This window comes from Urocitellus parryii, chromosome 1 (genome assembly GCF_045843805.1).
Source record: "Urocitellus parryii isolate mUroPar1 chromosome 1, mUroPar1.hap1, whole genome shotgun sequence".
Classification (NCBI taxonomy): domain Eukaryota; kingdom Metazoa; phylum Chordata; class Mammalia; order Rodentia; family Sciuridae; genus Urocitellus; species Urocitellus parryii.
In genome coordinates this window covers 89092942-89115111 of record NC_135531.1, presented here as the reverse complement: position 1 = coordinate 89115111, position 22170 = coordinate 89092942, and the positions used below count along the sequence as shown (strand labels likewise).

Here is a 22170-nt window from a genome sequence, read left to right as displayed (position 1 = left end):
ATTGTGTCCCTGGGCCCAGATCAGCCGCTGCCGTGACCGGCGGGATTGTGTCCCTGATCCGCGTCACTCCAAACCGGCTGGAGGGGGGTGGGGTGGTAGGAGTGTGGATCCTAGCACTGAATCGCCTGAGGCCGATCCCAGACTCAGCCCTGCAGGGCCCGGATCAGCCGCCACCGTGACCGGCGGGATTGTGTCCCTGGGCCCAGATCAGCCGCCGCCGTGACCGGCGGGATTGTGTCCCTGATCCGCGTTGCTGAGATTCAGTCGCCTGGGACAAACTGACCCCTCACACAGACTTACTAGTTATCGGCAGGTCTCCTTCCCGTGGAATATTGTTAGAAGATCTTCAGCAGGTCCCATGCAAGTGTATTTATGTGTCTCTCTGATCCTGTTACTGCGGAGGTATAGAAAATGCTGCTTGCTCGCCGGCCGCCATGTTGGATCCCCAGATCAGTGATTTTCATCCTAATCCTGGTATATAGGCTCAAAAAAATCTGACTTTAATCTGAACTTTTCAGATAATTAGCCATTCCAAATAACTTCCTTCTGTCAAGCTTACCTTGCCTTCCTTAAAAACATGTTTTCAAACATCCCACATTTTATAATATTTCTTTTTTAAATAATTTCCCTTCTACTCCCTTTCCTCATGATCTACTTCTAGCCCATCTTTCTCTGTGAAGCATTTTCTTGCTAATTGTTCCTTTTCTGAATACTTATATGTTGCCATTGTAAAAATCAGTTTTTATTGATTTGTAAAAACTCTTCCTATTGTCACATTAAAGTTTACAAAATCAACTTATTGGATGCAGACATTTTTAAAACTGTAATAGAATGTATCACATGTAGGAAACATAAAACATAATTTTATAAAACTGATTCAGTTCTACACACACCAACACTTTAATTTGGTATAGCCTACATATCAATATAAAATACAATTTCTTCCTTCATATTGTAGAAAAAACTTCTAAACACAGCTTTATAATAATAGCTGTTGTTTTTGTTGTTGTTGTTATTATTATTATTATTATTTTATGTGGTGGTGCTGGGTATTAAATTGAGGGCCTTGTGCATACAAGGCAAGCATTCTACCAACTCTATATCCCCAGCCCCTAAATATTATTATATAATAAATATATATAAATAATTATGTAATGTTTCAATCAGGATTGACATACCTCTTTCCTCAAGTATTTATCATTTCTTTATAGGGAAAACTTTAAAAACACCTATTCTGTTTTTTTTTTAAAATGTAAGTACATTATTATTATCTATAGTTACCCTATTGCTTCTTATCCCTACCCAACTGTAACTTCCCCATAGATCAATCACATTATGTATTCATCAGTTGATGGGCATGTAGGTTGTTTACATTTCTTGGCAATTTTCAATAGTGCTGCAATAAACGCAGAAGTACAGCTATCTCTTCAACATACTGATTTCATTTCCTTTGGATATAAACCTAGTGGAAGGATTGCTGAATCATATGGTAGCACTATTTTTATGAAGTCAAACAACAACAAGTGCTGGCGAGGATGTGGGGAAATCGGTACACTTGTACATTGCTGGTGGGACTGCAAACTGGTGCGGCCAATTTGGAAAGCAGTATGGAGATTCCTGGGAAAGCTGGGAATGGAACCACCATTTGACCCTGCTATTGCCCTTCTCGGACTATTCCCTGAAGACCTTAAAAGAGCGCACTACAGGGATACTGCCACATCGATGTTCATAGCAGCACAATTCACAATTGCTAGACTGTGGAACCAACCCAGATGCCCTTCAATAGATGAATGGATAAAAAAAAATGTGGCATTTATACACCATGGAGTATTATGCAGCACTAAAAATGACAAAATCATGGAATTTGCAGGGAAATGGATGGCACTAGAGCATATTATGCTTAGTGAAGCTAGCCAATCCCTAAAAAACAAATACCAAATGTCTTCTTTGATATAATGAGAGCAACTAAGAACAGAGCAGGGAGGAAGAGCAGGAAGAAAAGATTAACATTAAACAGAGACATGAGGTGGGAGGGAAAGGGAGAGAAAAGGGAAACTGCATGGAGATGAAGGGAGACCCTTATTGTTATACAAAATTACATATAAGAGGTTGTGAGGGGAATGGGATAATAAACAAGGAGGGAAATGAATTACAGTAGATGGGGTAGAGAAAGAAGATGGGAGGGGAGGGGAGGGAGGATAATAGAGGATAGGAAAGGTAGCAGAATACAACAGTTACTAATATGGCATTATGTAAAAATGTGGATGTGTAACCGATGCAATTCTGCAATCTGCATTTGGGGTAAAAATGGGAGTTCATAACCCACTTGATTCTAATGTATGAAATATGATATGTCAAGAGCTTTGTAATGTGTTGAATAACCAATAAAAAAAGAAAAAAATTTTCTCAGAAACTAAAAATGAAATTGACTACAACTTATTTGGCTACATTCAAAATAAATACTCCCTTGAAATTCACTCCCACTATTATGGGAGTAAATTTCAATATTTACACACTATTTAAGTAACATAGCTTGCCTCTTCCAATATTACTGTTTAATGTTTTTATGAGACTCACTATGTAAACTTATAAAATTTTATTCTAAGTTTCTATTCAAATGAAGTAAATTTCTTAGACTCCATAATAAACAACTAACTTCTTAAGACAGCATATATTTAGTTATTAAATTAATCCAAAGCTGTACTTATCTCCCATCACTCTTCCTTCAATCACTGTTTCTGGCACAGTAGCCTCTGCAGTTCCTCATAACACCAAGGAACTCTTTCCCCAGGTAGACATAGAGATGTTCCACCATTGAACACATGGATGGCTCTACCAGTTGTTTACAGCTGATATCTCATCTATAGCTTCTTATTCATACTACACTGTTAAAACATTTCATTATTATCCCTGCATATTGGCCTTCTTTGATCATAATGTTTAAAAACAGTAACTATCCCATACACACACACACACACACACACACACACACACACACAATACCTAATCTGGGCCCTCATTATATCTTTATATCTTTATCCAAGTTTATTTTCATAACACATTTGCATTCTGTCATAATACCGAACACTGCTCAGCACAGACTGAGTACTAGGTACTAGTAGGTACCTAGGTAAATATCTTCTTCATGGGAAAACACTGGCTCGTGTAAGTTTTCCATTCTTCTTTCTTTACTGAACTTTTAAATTATTTTAAAATTTACCTAATCAATCTCAATGTATTAAGGAAATGGATAGTGACTTAAGAAAAAGGAAGTCTCTGATTTCATAATGCTTTATATTAAAAAGACTTCAGCATATAAAAAACTGCTATCATAAGTTTCTATAAAACTCATTAAACAGTAATATTGGAAGAGGCAAGCTATGTTACTTAAATATAAAGTAAAATAAGTAGTCTTTAAGTCATCTGAAACTAAAAATATGAATAAAGAACTTAATTTAAGATCAATTCTCCTCTCCTAACCATAAGAACTTAATCATAACTGTTTTTGCACATGTATGATTATAAATTCTGTTACCACAAACCTGTCTCCTGATAACAAGATAATATGTTCACAAACATACAGATTACTTCTTCTCAAAAATATGCCTCTAATATTCTCACAATCAACACCAAATTCTGGTAAAAAGTCACAACTACTTGATTCAACCTTCTAAGGAGTAAATTAATGGCTCTCTGCCTAACTGATCTTCATTTAATCATGAACTTTTAAAAATTTAATTTCCAATCAGATAAGATTTTTTTTCTTAAAAAAGCTAAATCTGAAAACTTTTGAATTTAACAAAGCTGTTATAGTGCAATTTACATGTTAAACTTAAACTAGATGTCCTTCTTTCACACATATTTGCCAAACCTTAAGTTTAACTCATATCTCAACTCTGTCCACTCAATACTAGAGTTTAATGATTTTCCTTGTATAGAGACTTATTAAAAATCCAGTGGGCATCTGGGGGTATATCTCAGTGAGACAGCACCTGCCTAGCATGGTAGAGAACCAGGGTTTAAAGGCCAGCACTGTTGATGTAGGGAGAGGGGGACTTTTGACAGAGAGGAATTCAAAAGTTCAGCAACTGCTCAATGCATTCAATTTTTCAACAAATATTTATTGAATACCTACTCTGGTACAGCACTCTCTGGTTGGGGACTTGGCTGCAGTAATTGTTAAATATAATTCTGACTTTATGGAGCTTACATTTCACTTATGGGAGGTAAACAATTAAAAAGATATCATTAAAAAAAGAGACATCATTAAATAGTAGATAAACATAACCATGACACATAGAAATTTTAAAAAGGGGAAAGAAGAGAATATGCTATTTTATATGTGGCATTCTGCAAAGACCTGTCTGATAAATGATATTTCAGCAGAACCTGAACTAAGAACAGACCATATGCATATCCTTTATGCTTGCTAATCCCAGGATAATTATAAAGGGTTTTCAATATGCCCTGCTTACAATATTTTCCATCTTCTATATCTTCACACAGGCTCTAGGAGGCAGTGTAGGAAAAATCAGTTCATGGAAGATGAGGAATGGATAGTGTGGGCACTCACTAGCATTATTACTGCGTTAAAGTTAGGTAAATTCTTCACCTCTGATTGCTCTATTTCGTGTACCTCTGAGTGAATACTCATAAGGACATAAATATGAGAGAGACTACTTTGGTCACTGTCAGTATTAGAATAATAAAATTGAATTTTCATGGGTAAGAGAAAAAATAAATGGGAAGAGAAATAGGAAATTATATTCAAAGCAAAATAACATTCTTTATGTGGGCTAAAAATGAAGTCTAACAAGGTGAAAATTAGATATTTATAGCATATTATATGGCCATAGATATTAACTTCTTACACAAATTAAATCAAGAAAGGGATTTGGTTTTAAGAGTACAGATAACTTTTTCAAAGGAAGATATATGACAGATAATACTACCATAACAAAATCCATATCAATTTGTTCTTCAGTCATAATTGAAAATTATCTAACTTTCACAACCTCTGCATTGTGATTACTTTTTAAAAGAGTAATATGATTCTTTATAAATCAAATGTTTAACAATATTTATAATGAACTGAGATAATAATTTCCATATTTCAAATGCCAGTACTTTAAATCAACTTAATAGTCAGGTAGAAACTTTAAGTTTCTACCTCGTAAAACAATCGTATATAGCTCTTTAATCTTCTATAGCTTCCAGCATACATTTATTTTCATAGCTAGTGTTATAAAATGATGAGATAATCAACTTCACAGTGTTGGAGGTTGGAGAAAAAGATAATAATTGACCATGTAATAGTCCAGAAAATCTAATCCATTATCTGCGTTAATTTCACAGAAAATTTTATATAGTAAGGGGTACTGTTTCACTTGAAATTATGTATTCATACCCATGCCCAGATCTGCATTGTTGTTTCTCTCTATTATAGCTCTGGTCCCTCAACTTGAGACTTTTCTAAACCTTTAGACAGTGAAAATATTTGGTTGGCTTGTGAAATAGGATATCCATATCTCTGAAAACCCAGTTCTTCATGTTGTTAACCTTACATGGGTAAAAAGTATCTTCTTGCACCGAATTTGATTTACACTAGAATTTAATGAAATTGAGGTCATACTCCAAATGTACAATTAACACTATAAAACTCCCACCACTTAGGGAGGGAAGCAGTGGTGAAGATGTCAAAGATGACCCATCAGTTTATGATTTTTGAGAACTGGGATATTTTGTGGTACCACTTACTAAATGAAGAAGAACAACTTTTAGAGTTAAATATGTTATACTGAGTTTGAGGTAAAAGTTAGGGAAATTCTTGAGTTTGGGGAAAGCTAATGCTGCATTAGAAATATAAATTTACTAGTTATTAATTTATAAATAATAAATGAAACTATGAGAATAGATTACTCTGACATAAAAAGATATGGGAATTCTGTGAAAAACAGTATTTATTCATAAACAAAAGAAATGCTAGCAAACTAGTTTCATTTTCTAGAAAAAAATGTCACAACCTGTTCCAGATTAGAGAATTTTTATGGGGTTTTATATAATTAAATGGAAAATATTAACAAAGAATGAAACAACTTTACAATTTAAAAAAAAAATTATATAAGAAGGTCAAGTCCTAGGCTGGGATTGTGGCTCAGCAGTAGAGTGCTCACCTAGCATGTGTGAGGCCCTGGGTTTAATCCTCAGCACCACATAAAAATAAATAAATAAAGATATTGTGTCCAACTACAGCTTAAAAAAAAAATAAATAAATATTAAAAAATAAGAATGTCAAGTCCTTAAACTATAGAATTAGTATGTTTAGCAACCAACTATCAAAATCTTCTATGAAAGAACTACTAAAGCTCAGCCCCTCAGTGAAGACTTAGCAATATAATAAAGTTTACATATGGACATTGTTTTCTAGATTAAAAACAGAAAATGTAACAATTATTTTTTCAAGTCCCTAAATCTGGGTTATGTAACAGCATTCTTAGGACTGGAATGTATTTTAAAATTAAAGCCATCCTTTAATCTATAAAAATCAATAAATATTATCCATCAAGTTTTGTGACTTTCCTATTTCTATGCTGTTCTTCATATCAGACAGTTGCCAAAAGAAAAAAAGTTACAGTCCCAACCTAATTTCTGAACACTGAAGGTGCTTAGAGGCTAAGTCAGCTCACAGTGCACTTGTTCTGGTCCCCACAAGTTTTGTTTTAAAAATACAAACCTTGCTCACACCCATTTCTTACCTAACCAATCTCATGTATATCACATGAAAGTAAGGAGTTCTTTGATAGATCTTAGAGATAAAAGTGACCTAAAGCAATCTCTCACCTACCTATCTGGCTCTACACAGGGAAATTATGATTTGCTGAATTTGTAGCATAGCTTTTAAAAGTTCCAGTATCTTGGAAACCTCACATCTAAAGGTAAAATTCTAATTTACTCCTAACTGCTGAATATCACTCAAGTCTACATTGCTTACTCTTTTATAACCTGAAGCTTTCAAAGTATAAAACTTTAAAAAAAGCCTCAAGTCTTTCAAGAAAAACTGCAAAACAAAGGGACAGAAATTCAGATATTATATCCTAGCAAATACTAGGCAAACATCTTATAAAATTAAGGAAATTCAGCCGAGAACAATGGTGCATGCCTGTAATCCCAGTGGCACAGAAGGCTGAGACAGGAGGATCCTGAGTTCAAAGCCAGTCTCACCCAAAAGCAAAAGCAAGGCACTAAGCAACTCAAAATAAGGCAGGAGATGTGGGTTGAGTGCTCCAGAGTCCAGTCCCTGATACCCATCACCCCCCACCCCCCCAAAAAAATTTAAGGAAATCCTATACTTCAACTGTATTGGTATACTGGTAGTGGTATGCACAAAACTTTTTTTGTTTCTGAGTTTCAGACACATAGTCTAAGAACTTTATTTACCAGGGAAAATGTTAACTCACCAAGCAATCTTTTAAAACAAACATTATGTGTTTAAGCACACTTACCTTAGGAATAGGATTCAGCAGAACAACACCTGATTTCTTAGTGATGACTTGTTTTGTTGTGTAGTGATGATCTATTAGTTGAGGGATGTTTGTAAACCCAGTGCCCTCAAATCGATACAGATTCTGGAGAGAGAACAATAAGGTAAAACAAATATGAAGACATTGTTTCAGAAAGACTACATTCATGAGAAATTCAGTTCCATTTAACAACAACATTTAACACAACAACATGCATACACTTAACACTACTGGATTATCTACTTAAGCTAGTTAAGATGGTAAAAATTTTAAATGGATAACTAAAGCTCCAATATCAACCTTTTGACAGAAAACATTAATTTCAATACTGAGTAAACCCAATTCAAGTTTATTAAGAGTAAAAAGAAAGGGCTGGTGTTGTGGCTCAACAGTAGAGCACTTGCCTAGCAAGTATGAGGCACTGAGTTTGAGTCTCAGCAATGCATAAATATAAATGAATAAAATAAAGGTCCATCAACAACTAAAATATATATATTAAGAGTTAAAAAAAAAGAACTAACAGACCTGAAATGCATTTTGTCAAAATGATAACCAAAGGAAACAAAGCTTACAATACTTTCAAGTTAAGGAATAAAAAATATGTTAACATATATCTACAGATAATTCCATTTGATAAAATTTTGGATTATTAAAAATCATATCAAAAGTTTCAAGACATGTAACTAATGCAATCATAAATATTTGAATCCTGATCATTTATTATCAACATAGTAATCAGTTGGCGTTTCTATGCTATGTTATTTATTACCAAAAACACTCATTTATGCACTTTTTTTTTCTTTTTTGTACTGGGATTGAACTCAGGGATGCTCTGCCACTGAGTTACATCCCTAACCCTTTTTATTTTTTGTTTTGAAACTAGGTCTTGGGCTGGGGATGTGGCTCAAGCGGTAGTGCGCTCGTCTGGCATGTGTGCCAGCACCACACACAAACAAAGATGTTGTGTCTGCCAATAACTAAAAAATAAATATTTAAAAAATTCTCTCTCTCTCTCTCTCTCTCTCTCTCTCTCTCTCTCTAAAAAAAAAGGAACTAGGTCTTGCTAAGTTGCTGAGGCTGATTCTGAACTTGAGAACCTCCCACTTTAGCTTCTCTGAGTTGCTACGATTATAGGTATGCACCACCTACTTGACTCATACACTCTTAACGAAGAAATATAATGTACCAGTGACAAAACTTCACATACCAACATGCTCAAATTGTAGCATATTTTTATTTCAGATCACCGGGTAAGTAGCATTTTCCCAAAGCTTATTAAGACAATTTTGACCTGTGGGTAGGCCATTACATGGATGAACTCATAGCAGTAAATATAGCAACTAAAAATGTCATATTGGCCATATTTTTTAATTCAAGAAGCATTATGATACAATGTAATAAAATCTTCTGACTATTCACAAAAAGTCCATGCGAACATATGTAGCAAATAAATGCAGATACAGACATGGGTGTGTACAATTTAAAGAAAACTTTAAGAAATAAAAACTTCCTATTTTATAGAATTAGAGAGCAATATAGTGATCACTAGAAGCTAGGAAGGGGATGGGGAAGGGGAAGAGAAAGAAGCTGGATAACAAGTATCAAAATATATTATATAAAGAGAATAAATTATAATGCTCTATAGCATGTTAAGGTGACTATAGTTTACAAATATTAATATGTTTTATAAAGAATAAGAAGAGTTTGAAGGCTCGCCTCCCCCAAAAAACACAAATGTTTAAGTAGATAGAAATGCAATTACCCTGATTTAGCCATTACATGTGGTACACATACATTTAGTTATCATACTGTATAATTATGTTGTGTCAGGTAAAAAGGATAAAAAAAAATGAGAACTTTTAGGCTGGCTGGGGATATAGCTCAATGATAAAGTGCTGTCAAAAGAAAAGGAAAAAAACAAGACAGAGATAAGAACATTGAAAAATATCTAAATTCGATACTATTTGCAGTACTGCAACTGTTTTTTCACTTAAAGATTAAAAACTCAAAGCTCTTTTTCCATGGTATAAAGATTTAACTCATCAGAATTTAATTTATATAAACCTTAAACGTACATACATATCTGTTTTATCAGTTGAAGAACAAAAACACATTAAGGAGATGGGGGGAAAAGTTTACTATTTAACTATATATATTTAAACTCAAGGCAGTTTGTGTTATAGTCAATTCAGAGTAGTTGTTAATAAATTGCCTAAAGAACTTTTGTACAAAGTAGCCAGGCCAGCCTTGATATATCAGCTCTGATGCTTAAGAATATTTCACATGGAAGATATTCGTACATTTTACACTGAGCAAGAGCTCTCCGTGTCTCAAATTACTCACTGGTAAAACAGATGATCTCTGGATCTTCTCAGAGATGACAAAGCTATTCTAAATATGGATATATAGGGGGGAAAAAACTTTCAAGTCATATTCAAATATAAATTACATTTTCTCAAAAAAAAAATTCTTATCAGTGAATAACTGGATTACCCTGGGAGGCATTCTTATATGAAATTTAGAAACAAAGATATGCATCAGGTCATAGAAGTATAATATGCAATGAAACAATAATAACCACCACACCAATATTTAAACCCAATTATACCATTTCTCCCCTTCCACCCTTAGGCAACTCAACAGCAGTCAGGGCTTTGCTCAACATTTTCATTTCCCTCAGAATAAAAGCCCAAGTCTTAGCAAAACAAAAATGAATAAAATTAAAAGCCAATTCTTTATTTACCGTGTCCTATCAGATCCTATATAATTCCTCCCTATTGTCTTTCTTACCTCTTCTATTTCCCCTCTTTATAAACCTCCCTCCAGTCACTTTCACTTCCTTTTTGTTTTGCAACTGCCACATTTACACCTTCCTCGGGCTCTCTCCTCTGCTGCTTGAATTAATTCCTCTGACAGCCATGTGGGTAATAGATCCCTTACTGTTTTTCAGTCTTTAAATCAAATGTAACCTTTTCAGTGAGGTTTACTCTGGCCACTCTACAAGGTATTCAATACCTGCTTTCCCATCCCCACTTAATTTCCCATCTCCTTTTCCTAATTATCATTTATTACCATCATGATATACATCTCATTTAACTCTACCATCATATATATTTTACTTATTTGTCTGTTGTCTCTAACCCCCTCTAGAATGTGGATTCATCAGGTGATAAATTTATTCACATATTTTGTTCAGGATAGTATCCCCATGGTTCAGAATAGTGCATGGCACATACTGCTTGTATTAATAAACTTATGTGGATAAATAAAATGCACTGGCTGTAAAGTTAAAGAGACAAATAAGAAAACATAGAAAAGGATACTGGCAAGTTCACACACTTACACACTCACACTCAAGACATCAAAGTACAGTGTTGGATGAAAGGTAAATAATAAGATAAAGTTCATACAGAATGAAATTTCAAATCAGCCTCTGCTCTCATGTCTGATATAAAATTCGAATGTAGCTCTATAATTAGAAAACTACTGAATAAAATAGTGGAGATTTTAATTTCCTTTTCTTAATTTACAAACATATCTAATTTTAAATTTAATTTTTTAAAGCAATCACACTGATGTCAGTAAAATTCTGAAAATCTTAACAGTGCAAAACTGATTAATGCAAATTCTTAAAGATGAAGATACAGTAATGGGTCTAAAAATGCTAAGACTGTGTGTTTATAAAGTTTACCTAAGTACCTGAAAGATCAAGAATAAAACATTCATTAAAACTGCTAAGGACTGAGGCTACAGTTGTGGCTCAGTGGTACAGTACTTACCTAGCACATATGAAGCACTAGCTTTGAGTCTCAGCACTACAAAAAAGTAAATAGATAGACTTAGGCACTAGAACCGAGATCCTACAACTAGTAGAAGAAAAAGTAGGCCCAAATCTTCACCATGTTTGCTTAGGATCTTACTTCCTTAACAAGACCCCTAAAGTGCAATAGGTAAAATCAAGAATTAATAAATGGATGGATTCAAACTAAAAAACTTCTTCTCAGCAAATGAAAAATAAATGATGTGAAGAAAAGCCTACAGAATATGAGAAAGTATTTACCACATGTACCTCAGATTAGAGCATTAATCTCCAAGATATATAAAGAACTCAAAAAACTTAACACCAAAAAAAAATCAAATAACCCAATTAATAAATGGACTAAGGAACTAAATAGATACTTCACAGAAGAAGAAATATAATCAATCAACAAATATATGAAAAAATGTTCAATATCTCTAGCAATTAGAAAAATGCAAATCAAAACTACTCTAAGATTTCATTTCACCCCAGTCAGAATGGCAGATATCAAGAATAACAAGTAACAATAAATGTTGGTTGTAGGGAAAAAGGTATACTCATATATTGATATATTGCTGGTGGGATTACAAACTGGTGCAACCATTGTGGAAAGTTGGATGGAAATTCCTCAGAAGCCATCCTACTCCTTGATTTACACCCCAATGACTTAAAATCAGCATATTACAGTGATGCAGCCAAATGAATGTTTATAGCAGCTCAATTCACAATAGCTAAAATATGGAACCAACCTAGGTATCCTTCAAGAGATGAATGGATAAAGAAAATGTGGTCTATATACATATGAATATTACTCAGCCTTAAAAAAGAATGAAATTATGGCATTTGCTGGTAAATGGATGGAGCTGGAGAATACCATGCTAAGCAAAAGAAGCCAATTCCAAAAATCAAGCACCAAATTTTCTCTCTGATGTGCAGATGCTAACTCACAATAATAGTGGGGGAGCTAGGGAAGAAAAGGGATACTTTATATTGGGTAGAGGAGAGTGAAGGGAGGGGCGTTTGAAGGTAGGAAAGATAGTAGGATGAATTAGACATATAGGAGTAGGAAGGATAGTAGAATGAATCAGACATGATTACCCTACATACATATATGGCTACACGACCAGTGCAATTCTATATCATGTATAGCTAATAAAATGAGAAATTACACTCCATTTATGTATAATGTATCATAGTACATTCTACTGTCATGCATAACTAATTAAAACTAATTTTAAAAAAGAATAAATGAATAAAATAAAGATATTTTGTCTATCTAAAACTAAAATAATATTTAAAAAATCGTTAAGGACTTGTTTCTTTATACACTAAGAATTCCAAATGTCATATTTTATCTCAACAGATCTCTGAAAATCTCTTCTAACTCAGTTGAACTGAGGTTGGACTTACATACAGATGGACTTGTTTTTTTTAAAATTTTTTCTACAGTGATTTATTAATATGATAGAAAGAATCCAGACTTTGTTTTTTCTTTTGAGACAGGGTCTCTCTATGTTGCCCAAGTTAATCACAAATTCTTTCATCAACATATTGTAGTTTTCATTATATACATCTTTTACCTCTAGGTTAAATCTGTCCCTAGGTTGTTCTTGGGTTTTGTGCTTTGTTTTATTTTGTTGTAGCTATTTTATTTTATTTTATTCTACTTTATTTTATGTTTACTATTTTTCTCAGAGTAACAAGAATGAGTTTATTGAAGGGATAGGGAAAGGGGGATAATCTCAAGGGAGAGAAAGTTTCTTCTCAGGGAAACTGTGCCTCTTTTTTACTTCAGTTTTATTGGGGATCCCACAGAAGTTTTCAGAGTCTTATCTGGGTTAACCTCTTGACTGACAGCCGGATGACATCAGATTTTCAAGTCCCCGTTGCCAAGACCACTCTAGGGCACCTTGACCAAAGCTGACCAGTACTAATTGGATTCTTTTAAAAAAAAAAAAAACTAGTTCTTTTAAGATATTTTGTAACTATTTTAGCCTGCTTTTCAATTTGTATTTATTTTTTTTTTATTTTCTAGTGGAGTCTTTAGGGTCTTCTATACAAGATCATGTAATCTGCAAATAGGGACAATCTGATTTTACCCTTTCCAATTTGGATGTCCTTTCTTTCTTTCTCTTGCCTAACTGTTCTCGCTAGGACTTCCAATACTATATTGAATAAAATAGTAGTGAAAATGGGTACCCCTGTCTTGTTCCAGATCTTAAAGAAAAAGCTTTCAATTTTTCCCAATTCAGTATGACACTAGTTGTGGGTTTGTCACATATGGCCTTCATTCTGTTGAGGTACATTCTTTCCATTTCTAATCTTTTGAGAGATTTTATCACAAAGGAATGTTGAATTTGATTAAATGCTTTTTATACACCTATTGAAATGATCACATGGAGGTTTTTTTTAATTTGATTCTGTTAGTGTCTTAGGTGTATCACATTAATTGTTTTGTGTATGTTGAACTATTCTTTCATTCCGGAGATGAACCCCATTTGATGGTGAATGATTTTCTTTTAATACATTGTTGAATTCAGGATTCAATATTCAGTATTTTGTTAAGGATTTTCACATTTTAATGTTTATCAGGGATACTGGCCTATTGTTTTCTTTCTATTGTGTGCTCTTCTCAGGTATCATCAGGGTAATGATGACAAAAAAGAATGAGTTTCAAAGAATTCCTTACTTTTCAATTTTTTAAATAGTCGGAGAAAAGTTGCCAAAATTTAAATGTTTGGCAGAATTCTGTAGTGAAGCCATCAGGCTTTTCCTGCACAGAAAAAAAAAAGTAATAAAAATAATCATTTTGTTTAAATGACTCAACCTCATTCCTTATTATTTCATTTGTTCACATTTTCTGTCTTCACAATCAGTTTTGGTAGTTTGTAGGTATCCAGGAATGTATCCATTTCTTCTACAGTTTCCAATTTGTTGTTGTATAGTCATTTACAATAGTTTCTAATAATCCTTTGTATTTCTGTGCTATCAATGGTAATGTCTCTATTTTTATCTCTGATTATATTTATTCAATTCCTCTCTTAGTAGTTTAATTAAATGTCAATTTGGCTTATCTTTTCAAAAAAGCAACTGTTAATTTCCTTTCATTTATTTCTCCTCTGAACTGTATGATTTTTCCTTTTACTGTATTTCACCACATAATCACTACCATTCTCTAATTGTCACATTCTGTTTTTTAGTCCAAAAATTGGTTCATAATCTTTCATCATGTAATTGTCTTGTGGTATAATTGTTTACCAGGTCACTTAAAAGGTAACTGAGCAGCAATGTATTCATGATTGTCATTTGGAAGGGCATCTGTCTTCTCCCACACTGTGAGCCAGGAGCCTGGAATTCTCAACATTTGTGTATTGTATCTTTCCCAAAACCAACTTGTGTGGTTTGTTTAGAACACTCAGGTGAGAGGCTCTTAGGAATGGCATATTATATAATGAAACTAAAGACAAAGACACAGAATTCTCTGGCACAAGAATAAACATTATGAGGCCATATTTTGCAACACTACAGTAATTCTTCTCAAGTGTCATATTTTGACTACAATGTACAAATCAATAACAACTATTGTGTTAACTTCTTTTTCAGACCAGAAAAATGCCCATTACCTATCACAAAGAAATGATGTACATTGATTTGAACTACTCAATTTTAAGGTATATTCATGAGTATTCTGTGTATCCTTGTCAAGCACCAAAGACAGTTTAGTAATAAATAATTTTTAAGTAATACCAGAACAATTTAAAAAAAAAATAAGTTTCACATAATGTTTACACTGCAATGTTTTGGGGAAAAAAATTGGCTGAAATCTGTAACAATTATCCAGTGAAATATAGTGCTAATTTTGTTCTTTTTTTCTGTTTCTTTAAGATGTATTATCAGATTTTCACTTCAGATCTTTCTACCTTTTTGATATAGGTATTTGCTGCTATGAACTGCCCTCCTAGAATTGCTTTTCACATAAGTTTTAACATGCTTGGTTTCCATTTTCAATTGAGTCAAGAAACTTTAAAATTTTTCTTTTAATTTATTCAATGATCTATTGCTTGTTCAGGAGCATAGCCTTTAATTTTCAAAGATTCATATATTTCCAGGGTTTCTTCTGTGGTTGATTTCTAATTTCAATTTATTGTTGTAAATAAAGCTAACTGAATTTTTAAAAATTTATTATTAGATTTGAAACGACTTGTTTCATGGCCTAACATATGATCTATTCTAGAGAAGGTTTCATATGCACCTAAGAAAATGCATATTCTGTAGCTATTAGAGGGAATGTTCTGTAAATGACTCTAAGATCCATGTGGTCTAATGTGATTCAAATCCCATGTTTCTTTGTTAATATTGTCAGGATAATCTGCCTTTGATAAAAGTGGGGTGTTGAATCCCCCAACTACTATTACAGATATTAATTTTGCAGTCTCTCTCTCCTTTAAGATCTATTAATGTTTCTTTTACATATTTATTAGCTTCCTAATTTCACATAATAATTGTCACCTTTCCTTTTGCATTGCTTTTGTTTACTGGCACATATCCTTGGACCTTACATGATACTCACATATTACTTCCTGAATTAATGAATAAATAAACAAGGCCATGAAATGGAGGATCCTCTTCCAAATGTTCTTATTTCAAGATATGCTTATGTTATTTTTAATTCTTCACTATATATGAATCTAGATTTAATGGCTCAATCAGTCAACCCTAAAGTTATATTTTTGCTTTTTGTTGTTGTAATTATTCACAAATTATACTAATGCCTCAACTGCTGTTTTAAACTCACTGAGAATAAAGGCATACATTTTTTTAAATATTTATTTTTTAGCTATAGGTGGACACAATACCTTTATTTCATTTTTATGAGGATCAAACACAATGCCTCATGTGTACTAGGCAAGCACTCTACCACTGAACTACAACTCCAGCCCCTAAAGGCATACATTTTTCAGTCTCATTTCCTTAAGTGGCACAACATGGTACTTTGCAAAACTTGGTCTTCAGGAAATGAGTGTGGGATAAATTAATTAGAGAATATGAACTGGTACTTTCCTAAGTTCTTTCTAAAATATTGTTTATCACATATATTTTTGCTTTCTTAGGTAAAGGAAAAGATTTGATTATATATTTACTTGTAAAATGGAATAAAATTTTTTGAATCTCTATAAACATCTATTAATCCTTATCACAAAAATGCAACTTTAGATACAAACTATGAACATGTTTTTACATTAAGCACAATAGTAGAGAGGCTAGTAACTATGCAATAGGTTTACAAATAATACTAGAAATACACAGAAACTCAGAAATTCTTTTTTTTGTTTTGTTTTGGGGGATACCAGTAATTGAACTCAGGGGCACTCCACCACTGACTGAGCCACAAAACAGCCCTATTTTGTATTTTATTTAGATACCTGGTCTCACTGAGTTGCTTGCCCCTCATTTTTGCTGAGGCTGGCTTTGAACTCTTGATCCTTCTGCCTCAGCCTCCCAAGCCACTGGGATTATAGGTATGAGCCATGGTGATGGCCAGAAATTCTTCAATGTGCTTAAAATATCAGGTTTCGCAAAATTAATATCGGTAGTGGTAGAAAAATAATATACCTCTTGCTAGAATTAGCTAAAACAGATATTTCCAATTAGAGTAGTAAAATACAAATATTAAAAGTATCTGGGTCCATCTTCATCAATTATACTTTTCACAGGATGCAAATAGTTTCATACCATGTAAAAACTGTAACAGTAATAGCCATGACAAAATAAAGCTCTAAAGTAAATGCCACTCTAGACTCTAATAGTGGAATTGCCATATAAACACTGTTGTTTGTGAGTCAGAGAATGTCTTGAATCTAAAAATACATAAATTATGAAACAACACTTTTATAAATATTTAAATTTTACCAATAAATCCCATAGGAACCAAAATAAAAAAAAAATCAAATGAACCTTTTCAATTACATTGATATTTCTTACAAAGTATATTTGTATTCTTTCTACAAGTCATCAAACAATAATAAAAATTCCTATTGTTGTATAGCATTTAACATCTTGCAAAATATATATTTACTGATATAATTCTCACAAAAAACGTTACAGGATATTACTGTTATTACTTCCTAAACCACAAATGATGTGAAGTTTAGAGCTTGGACTATCAACTCTCATGACTCCAACTTCAATGTTCTTTTCATTATTTCACTATTTGTTACTTTTTCTCTTGTCTAAAATCCCATTTATTTCATGTCTTCCTCCCTTAAGACATCTGTCACCTCATTTATGTACAGCTTTTATAATCTAACAATACATTATGAATTCCTTCACTAGGATCTAATAGACACTTATTAAATTTCTGAAAAAATACCTATATTTTTTTATCTTCTTCTAGGTAACAGGTATATGAGGAAAGAAATAATAGAATCTTAGCTTATGGAAGATACATCTGCACAAAATGAAAAAGACCTGAAAACTCCAACAAAACTGTCTATATTACCTTAAATTCTGGTTTTTAACTGCCTGAAGAGTTTAATATTACATAGTGAGAGCTCACTAAAATAGAATTAAGTGTAGAAAACCTAAGGAATTGAAGGAAATACAGGTTTACGCATCTTTAATAGAGATACTTGCAAAATTTTACAAACAGAAAGAAGTCAAGTAAAATATTCCAATGTGAACTTATAATAATGTTTTATATTTAAAGGAAAATATTAAAATAGGTTATATTTTGTAAGTTTTCTCTTTCCTTTTTGTTTCTAAAAATATTAATTTAAATTTGTATAGCTACATTTCAAACTAGAAGTGGTAGTAAGAGAAATATTTCACATTCAATGTATGATTTATTTCAAAAATTATAACATTTAGGGTTTATAAAATAGAAAATAAATTGTAGTTAATTAGTTTATACTGACTTTACCTATGATCTTTCCTTCTATATTACCAATATGGTCACAAATTGGAATACAGTAGGTTATCTACATCCATAACCTTAAAGGGACATACAGTTCAAACAGTTTTCCATGGAAATAAAGAATAATAATCTTTGAAATGGTATGGTTTCTTAAAAATTAGGCTGGACACATGAAATAGGGCAAGCATGATTATCCAGTTGAGGTTTGAATATTATGCAAAGTTAACAGTTTCACAACTACACTACATACTTTAATAGACTTGTTTCATTTACCCATCTGAATGGTATTCATTTTCTTTTTTCTTTTTTTTTATATTTCTTTAGCTGTAGTTGGACACAATATCTATTTATTTTTATGGGGTGCTGAGGATTGAACCCAGTGCCTCACATGTGCGAGGCAGGCGCTCGACCACTGAGCTACAGCCCCAGCCCATCATTTTTATTTAACTACAATTGCTAGATGTGGATACACCAAATGCTACTGAATCATACATTTTAAAATGGTCGATTTTATGACACGTGAATTTCACCTCACAGACACACACACACACACACACGCGCGCGCGCATGTTTGTATATACATATTATACATATAAACATACATATATTTGTACATATGGATAGATGTATAAGTCACTAAGTTACCTAAAGCTCTATTTGGTTCATTTAATTTTCATAGTTTGATCTTTCCATAAATCAATTAGTATCACATCTTGAAAATGCATGCCATTTGAAATAATGAAGTGAAAAATTTCAAATGGGGCAGGGGGGATTCCATCAAAATAGAAGAAAGACTAGATGAAGTGACTGAGGGGGAGAGAGAAGGGATTGCATAAGGGAAGAACAGAGAAATGTGTACATATATGAATACACAGTAAACTCACCATCATGTATATACACAAGATACAAACCCACCTCCTCCCCCAAAATCTGAAAGTAAATAGCAGGAGAGAGGGAAGAGGGAAGGGAAAAGGGAAATCCAGGGAACTGAACTTGAGCAAATTATATTCCATGCCTTTTAATTATGCCCAAATGAATTCAAACATTATGTATAACTAAAAAGGAACAATAAAAAAATTTTACAAAAAATAACAAATAGAGAAATCAATTTTTCATAAACCAAAATCTTGCCATTAAAAATTTCTCAAAAGGTTTATGCAAAAAAAATTGAATTTACTCTTCATCTGTTTAATGCTCAGCAAAGGAAATGTAACAAATATATAAAGTAGTTTACCAATACTTAAAAATTTTCAAAAAACAATTTATCATTAGCTGGGCATGGTAATCCCAGTAACTCAAGAGACTGAGTCAGGAGGACTATAACTTCCAGGTCAGTCTCAGCAATTTGGCAAGACCCTTCCTCAAAGCAAAGAAGGACCTGGGGATGTAAGTCAGTGGTGAAGCATGCCTGGGGTCAATCCCCAGTACCAAATAATAATAACGATAAAAATGATAATTTAGCAATGTGAATGGATCATTTTTGAAATTTCACTATTTTCTGTTTATTGTATGTTAATACCAAAAAGCATTATATAAAAAGGAAAAATCATAATTCTTAATGACAAAACCAATATTGTCAAGTAATATTGTCCCATGCATTAAGAAATCTAATTACCACTATTCAATACTATATTTCTTAAAAATTTCTCATGGTACCATTTTGAAAGAAATTTCAAGGGACAATCTCAAAAGTATACATTTCATAATTTTAAGTTTCCTTAGAAAAAAAGAAAAATAATGATATTCATATTATTTTATTTTTAATTTAGAATACTTTTAATGCTCAAATTTAACATTTTAAATATGATACATTTAAATTTACTTAAAATGTATAAAGTCCATTTTAATGAAAAATATTTAAAATACATATTTCCTTATTAGGACTTAACATTTTAATTAATTTTGGAGCATCATATTTAAGAAATTAGAAAAAATTATGTGTGAAACTTTAAGTATTATAGGCATTTATCACAAACCATTCATTATTATATTATAATTATACTCCAAACTACATCAAAATACACATATGAACTAAACTGAAAACGTACATCAACAAATTGTATGATAAAGTGTCTCCTCTGTCCATCAGAATATACAGAAAGGACATATTCACCAGGTTTCCCATGACTCTCTCGCACCAAGAAGTCTCCTTGTTGCTTTAACAGATCTTGTGCTTCTATTCTGGGAATTGCACCATGGTACCAATCTTGTTCCGCCAGGGGCTTCTCACTTATGGAGATCACATCAGAGAGCTGAACAAATATTTTTTAAAAACTAAATTAGAGAAAACAGTGATTTTTGTCCTGGTAAAATTCATAGCAATCTATAAATACTTTTTACATGTGTTCCTCCCTTTTATTTACCAATAGAAAATTCTATACGATGATCTGAAATTTTTATAATGTTTAGAGAAAATATCTTCTGGAGCATCAGTGCTGAAGTTTAGCATAAATACAATCCCTCAATACTTTTGGTTTTTCAATCTACCACAATACAATATTAGCATTTAGAGTTAGCATTTACAGTCATATTCACTGTCATAAAATAAATCTATATATTAAAATTTAACAACCAGAGAAATTATGAAGACACATTTATCACACACAACTTCATTTTAATTTAAATTAAAAGTTATTTCTTTTGTGGAATTATCTCTTGACCACATAGGCTGTAGATTGTCCTTGTCATGTGTTCCAGGAGCACCATCTCAATTTAATTTAAAGTTGTCTTCCTGTGCATTTTCTCACTGATGGGACTTCCTTAACCATTACCTCTGCCACACAGCTGGTCCTGCTTCCATTCAGCAATGACAGATAAATTCTTAGGGAAAAACGCATCACTAACATGCAATTACGACACAGTGTAAAACTAGGGGACCCGGCAGGAAAAGCAAATTGTCTACTCTTTTGGAAGTCAAATGCTAATACCAAAATAGTACATATAATTAAGAGGTAACTATATTTCCTTGAATTTTTTCTGAATGATGGTAGATATAATCACACATTTTCTGATCACAAGTAAAAAGTACTTTCTGTATATCAGCGACAAAACTTCTGAAATGGAAATGAGGAAAAACACTCCATTCACAATATCCTCCAAAAAAATAAAATACTTGGGAATCAACCTAACAAAAGAGGTGAAAGATTTATACAATGAAAACTACAGAACCCTAAAAAGAGAAGTAGAAGAAGATCTTAGAAGATGGAAAAATATACCCTGTTCATGGATAGGCAGAACTAACATTATCAAAATGGCGATATTACCAAAAGTTCTCTATAGGTTTAATGCAATGCCAATCAAAATCCCAACGGCATTTCTTGTAGAAATAGATAAAGCAATCATGAAATTCATATGGAAAAATAAAAGACCCAGAATAGCAAAAGCAATTCTAAGCAGGAAGTGTGAATCAGGCGGTATAGCGATACCAGATTTCAAACTATATTACAGAGCAATAGTGACAAAAACAGCATGGTACTGGTACCAAAACAGGCGGGTGGACCAATGGTATAGAATAGAGGACACAGAGACTAATCCACAAAGTTACAACTATCTTATATTTGATAAAGGGGCTAAAAGCATGCAATGGAGGAAAGATAGCATCTTCAACAAATGGTGTTGGGAAAACTGGAAATCCATATGCAACAAAATGAAACTGAATCCCTTTCTCTCGCCATGCACAAAAGTTAACTCAAAATGGATCAAGGAGCTTGATATCAAATCAGAGACTCTGCATCTGATAGAAGAAAAAGTTGGCTCCGATCTACATATTGTGGGGTCAGGCTCCAAATTCCTTAATAGGACACCCATAGCACAAGAGTTAACAACAAGAATCAACAAATGGGACTTACTTAAACTAAAAAGTTTTTTCTCAGCAAAAGAAACAATAAGAGAGGTAAATAGGGAGCCTACATCCTGGGAACAAATTTTTACTCCTCACA

At 32.8% G+C, this 22170-nt stretch overlaps 1 protein-coding gene across 1 annotated transcript in view; it reads right to left on the bottom strand.

Moving 5' to 3' along the window:
* The window catches only part of Fer (FER tyrosine kinase), a 414004-nt gene that overhangs the window by 215028 nt on the left and 176806 nt on the right, over window positions 1-22170 (bottom strand). The window contains exons 12-13 of the mRNA XM_026391317.2: window positions 20281-20484; window positions 7503-7625 (exon numbers count right to left, since the gene is read on the bottom strand). Of these exons, the coding sequence (XP_026247102.1) occupies window positions 7503-7625; window positions 20281-20484 (327 nt within the window). The remainder of the gene's footprint in view (window positions 1-7502; window positions 7626-20280; window positions 20485-22170) is intronic.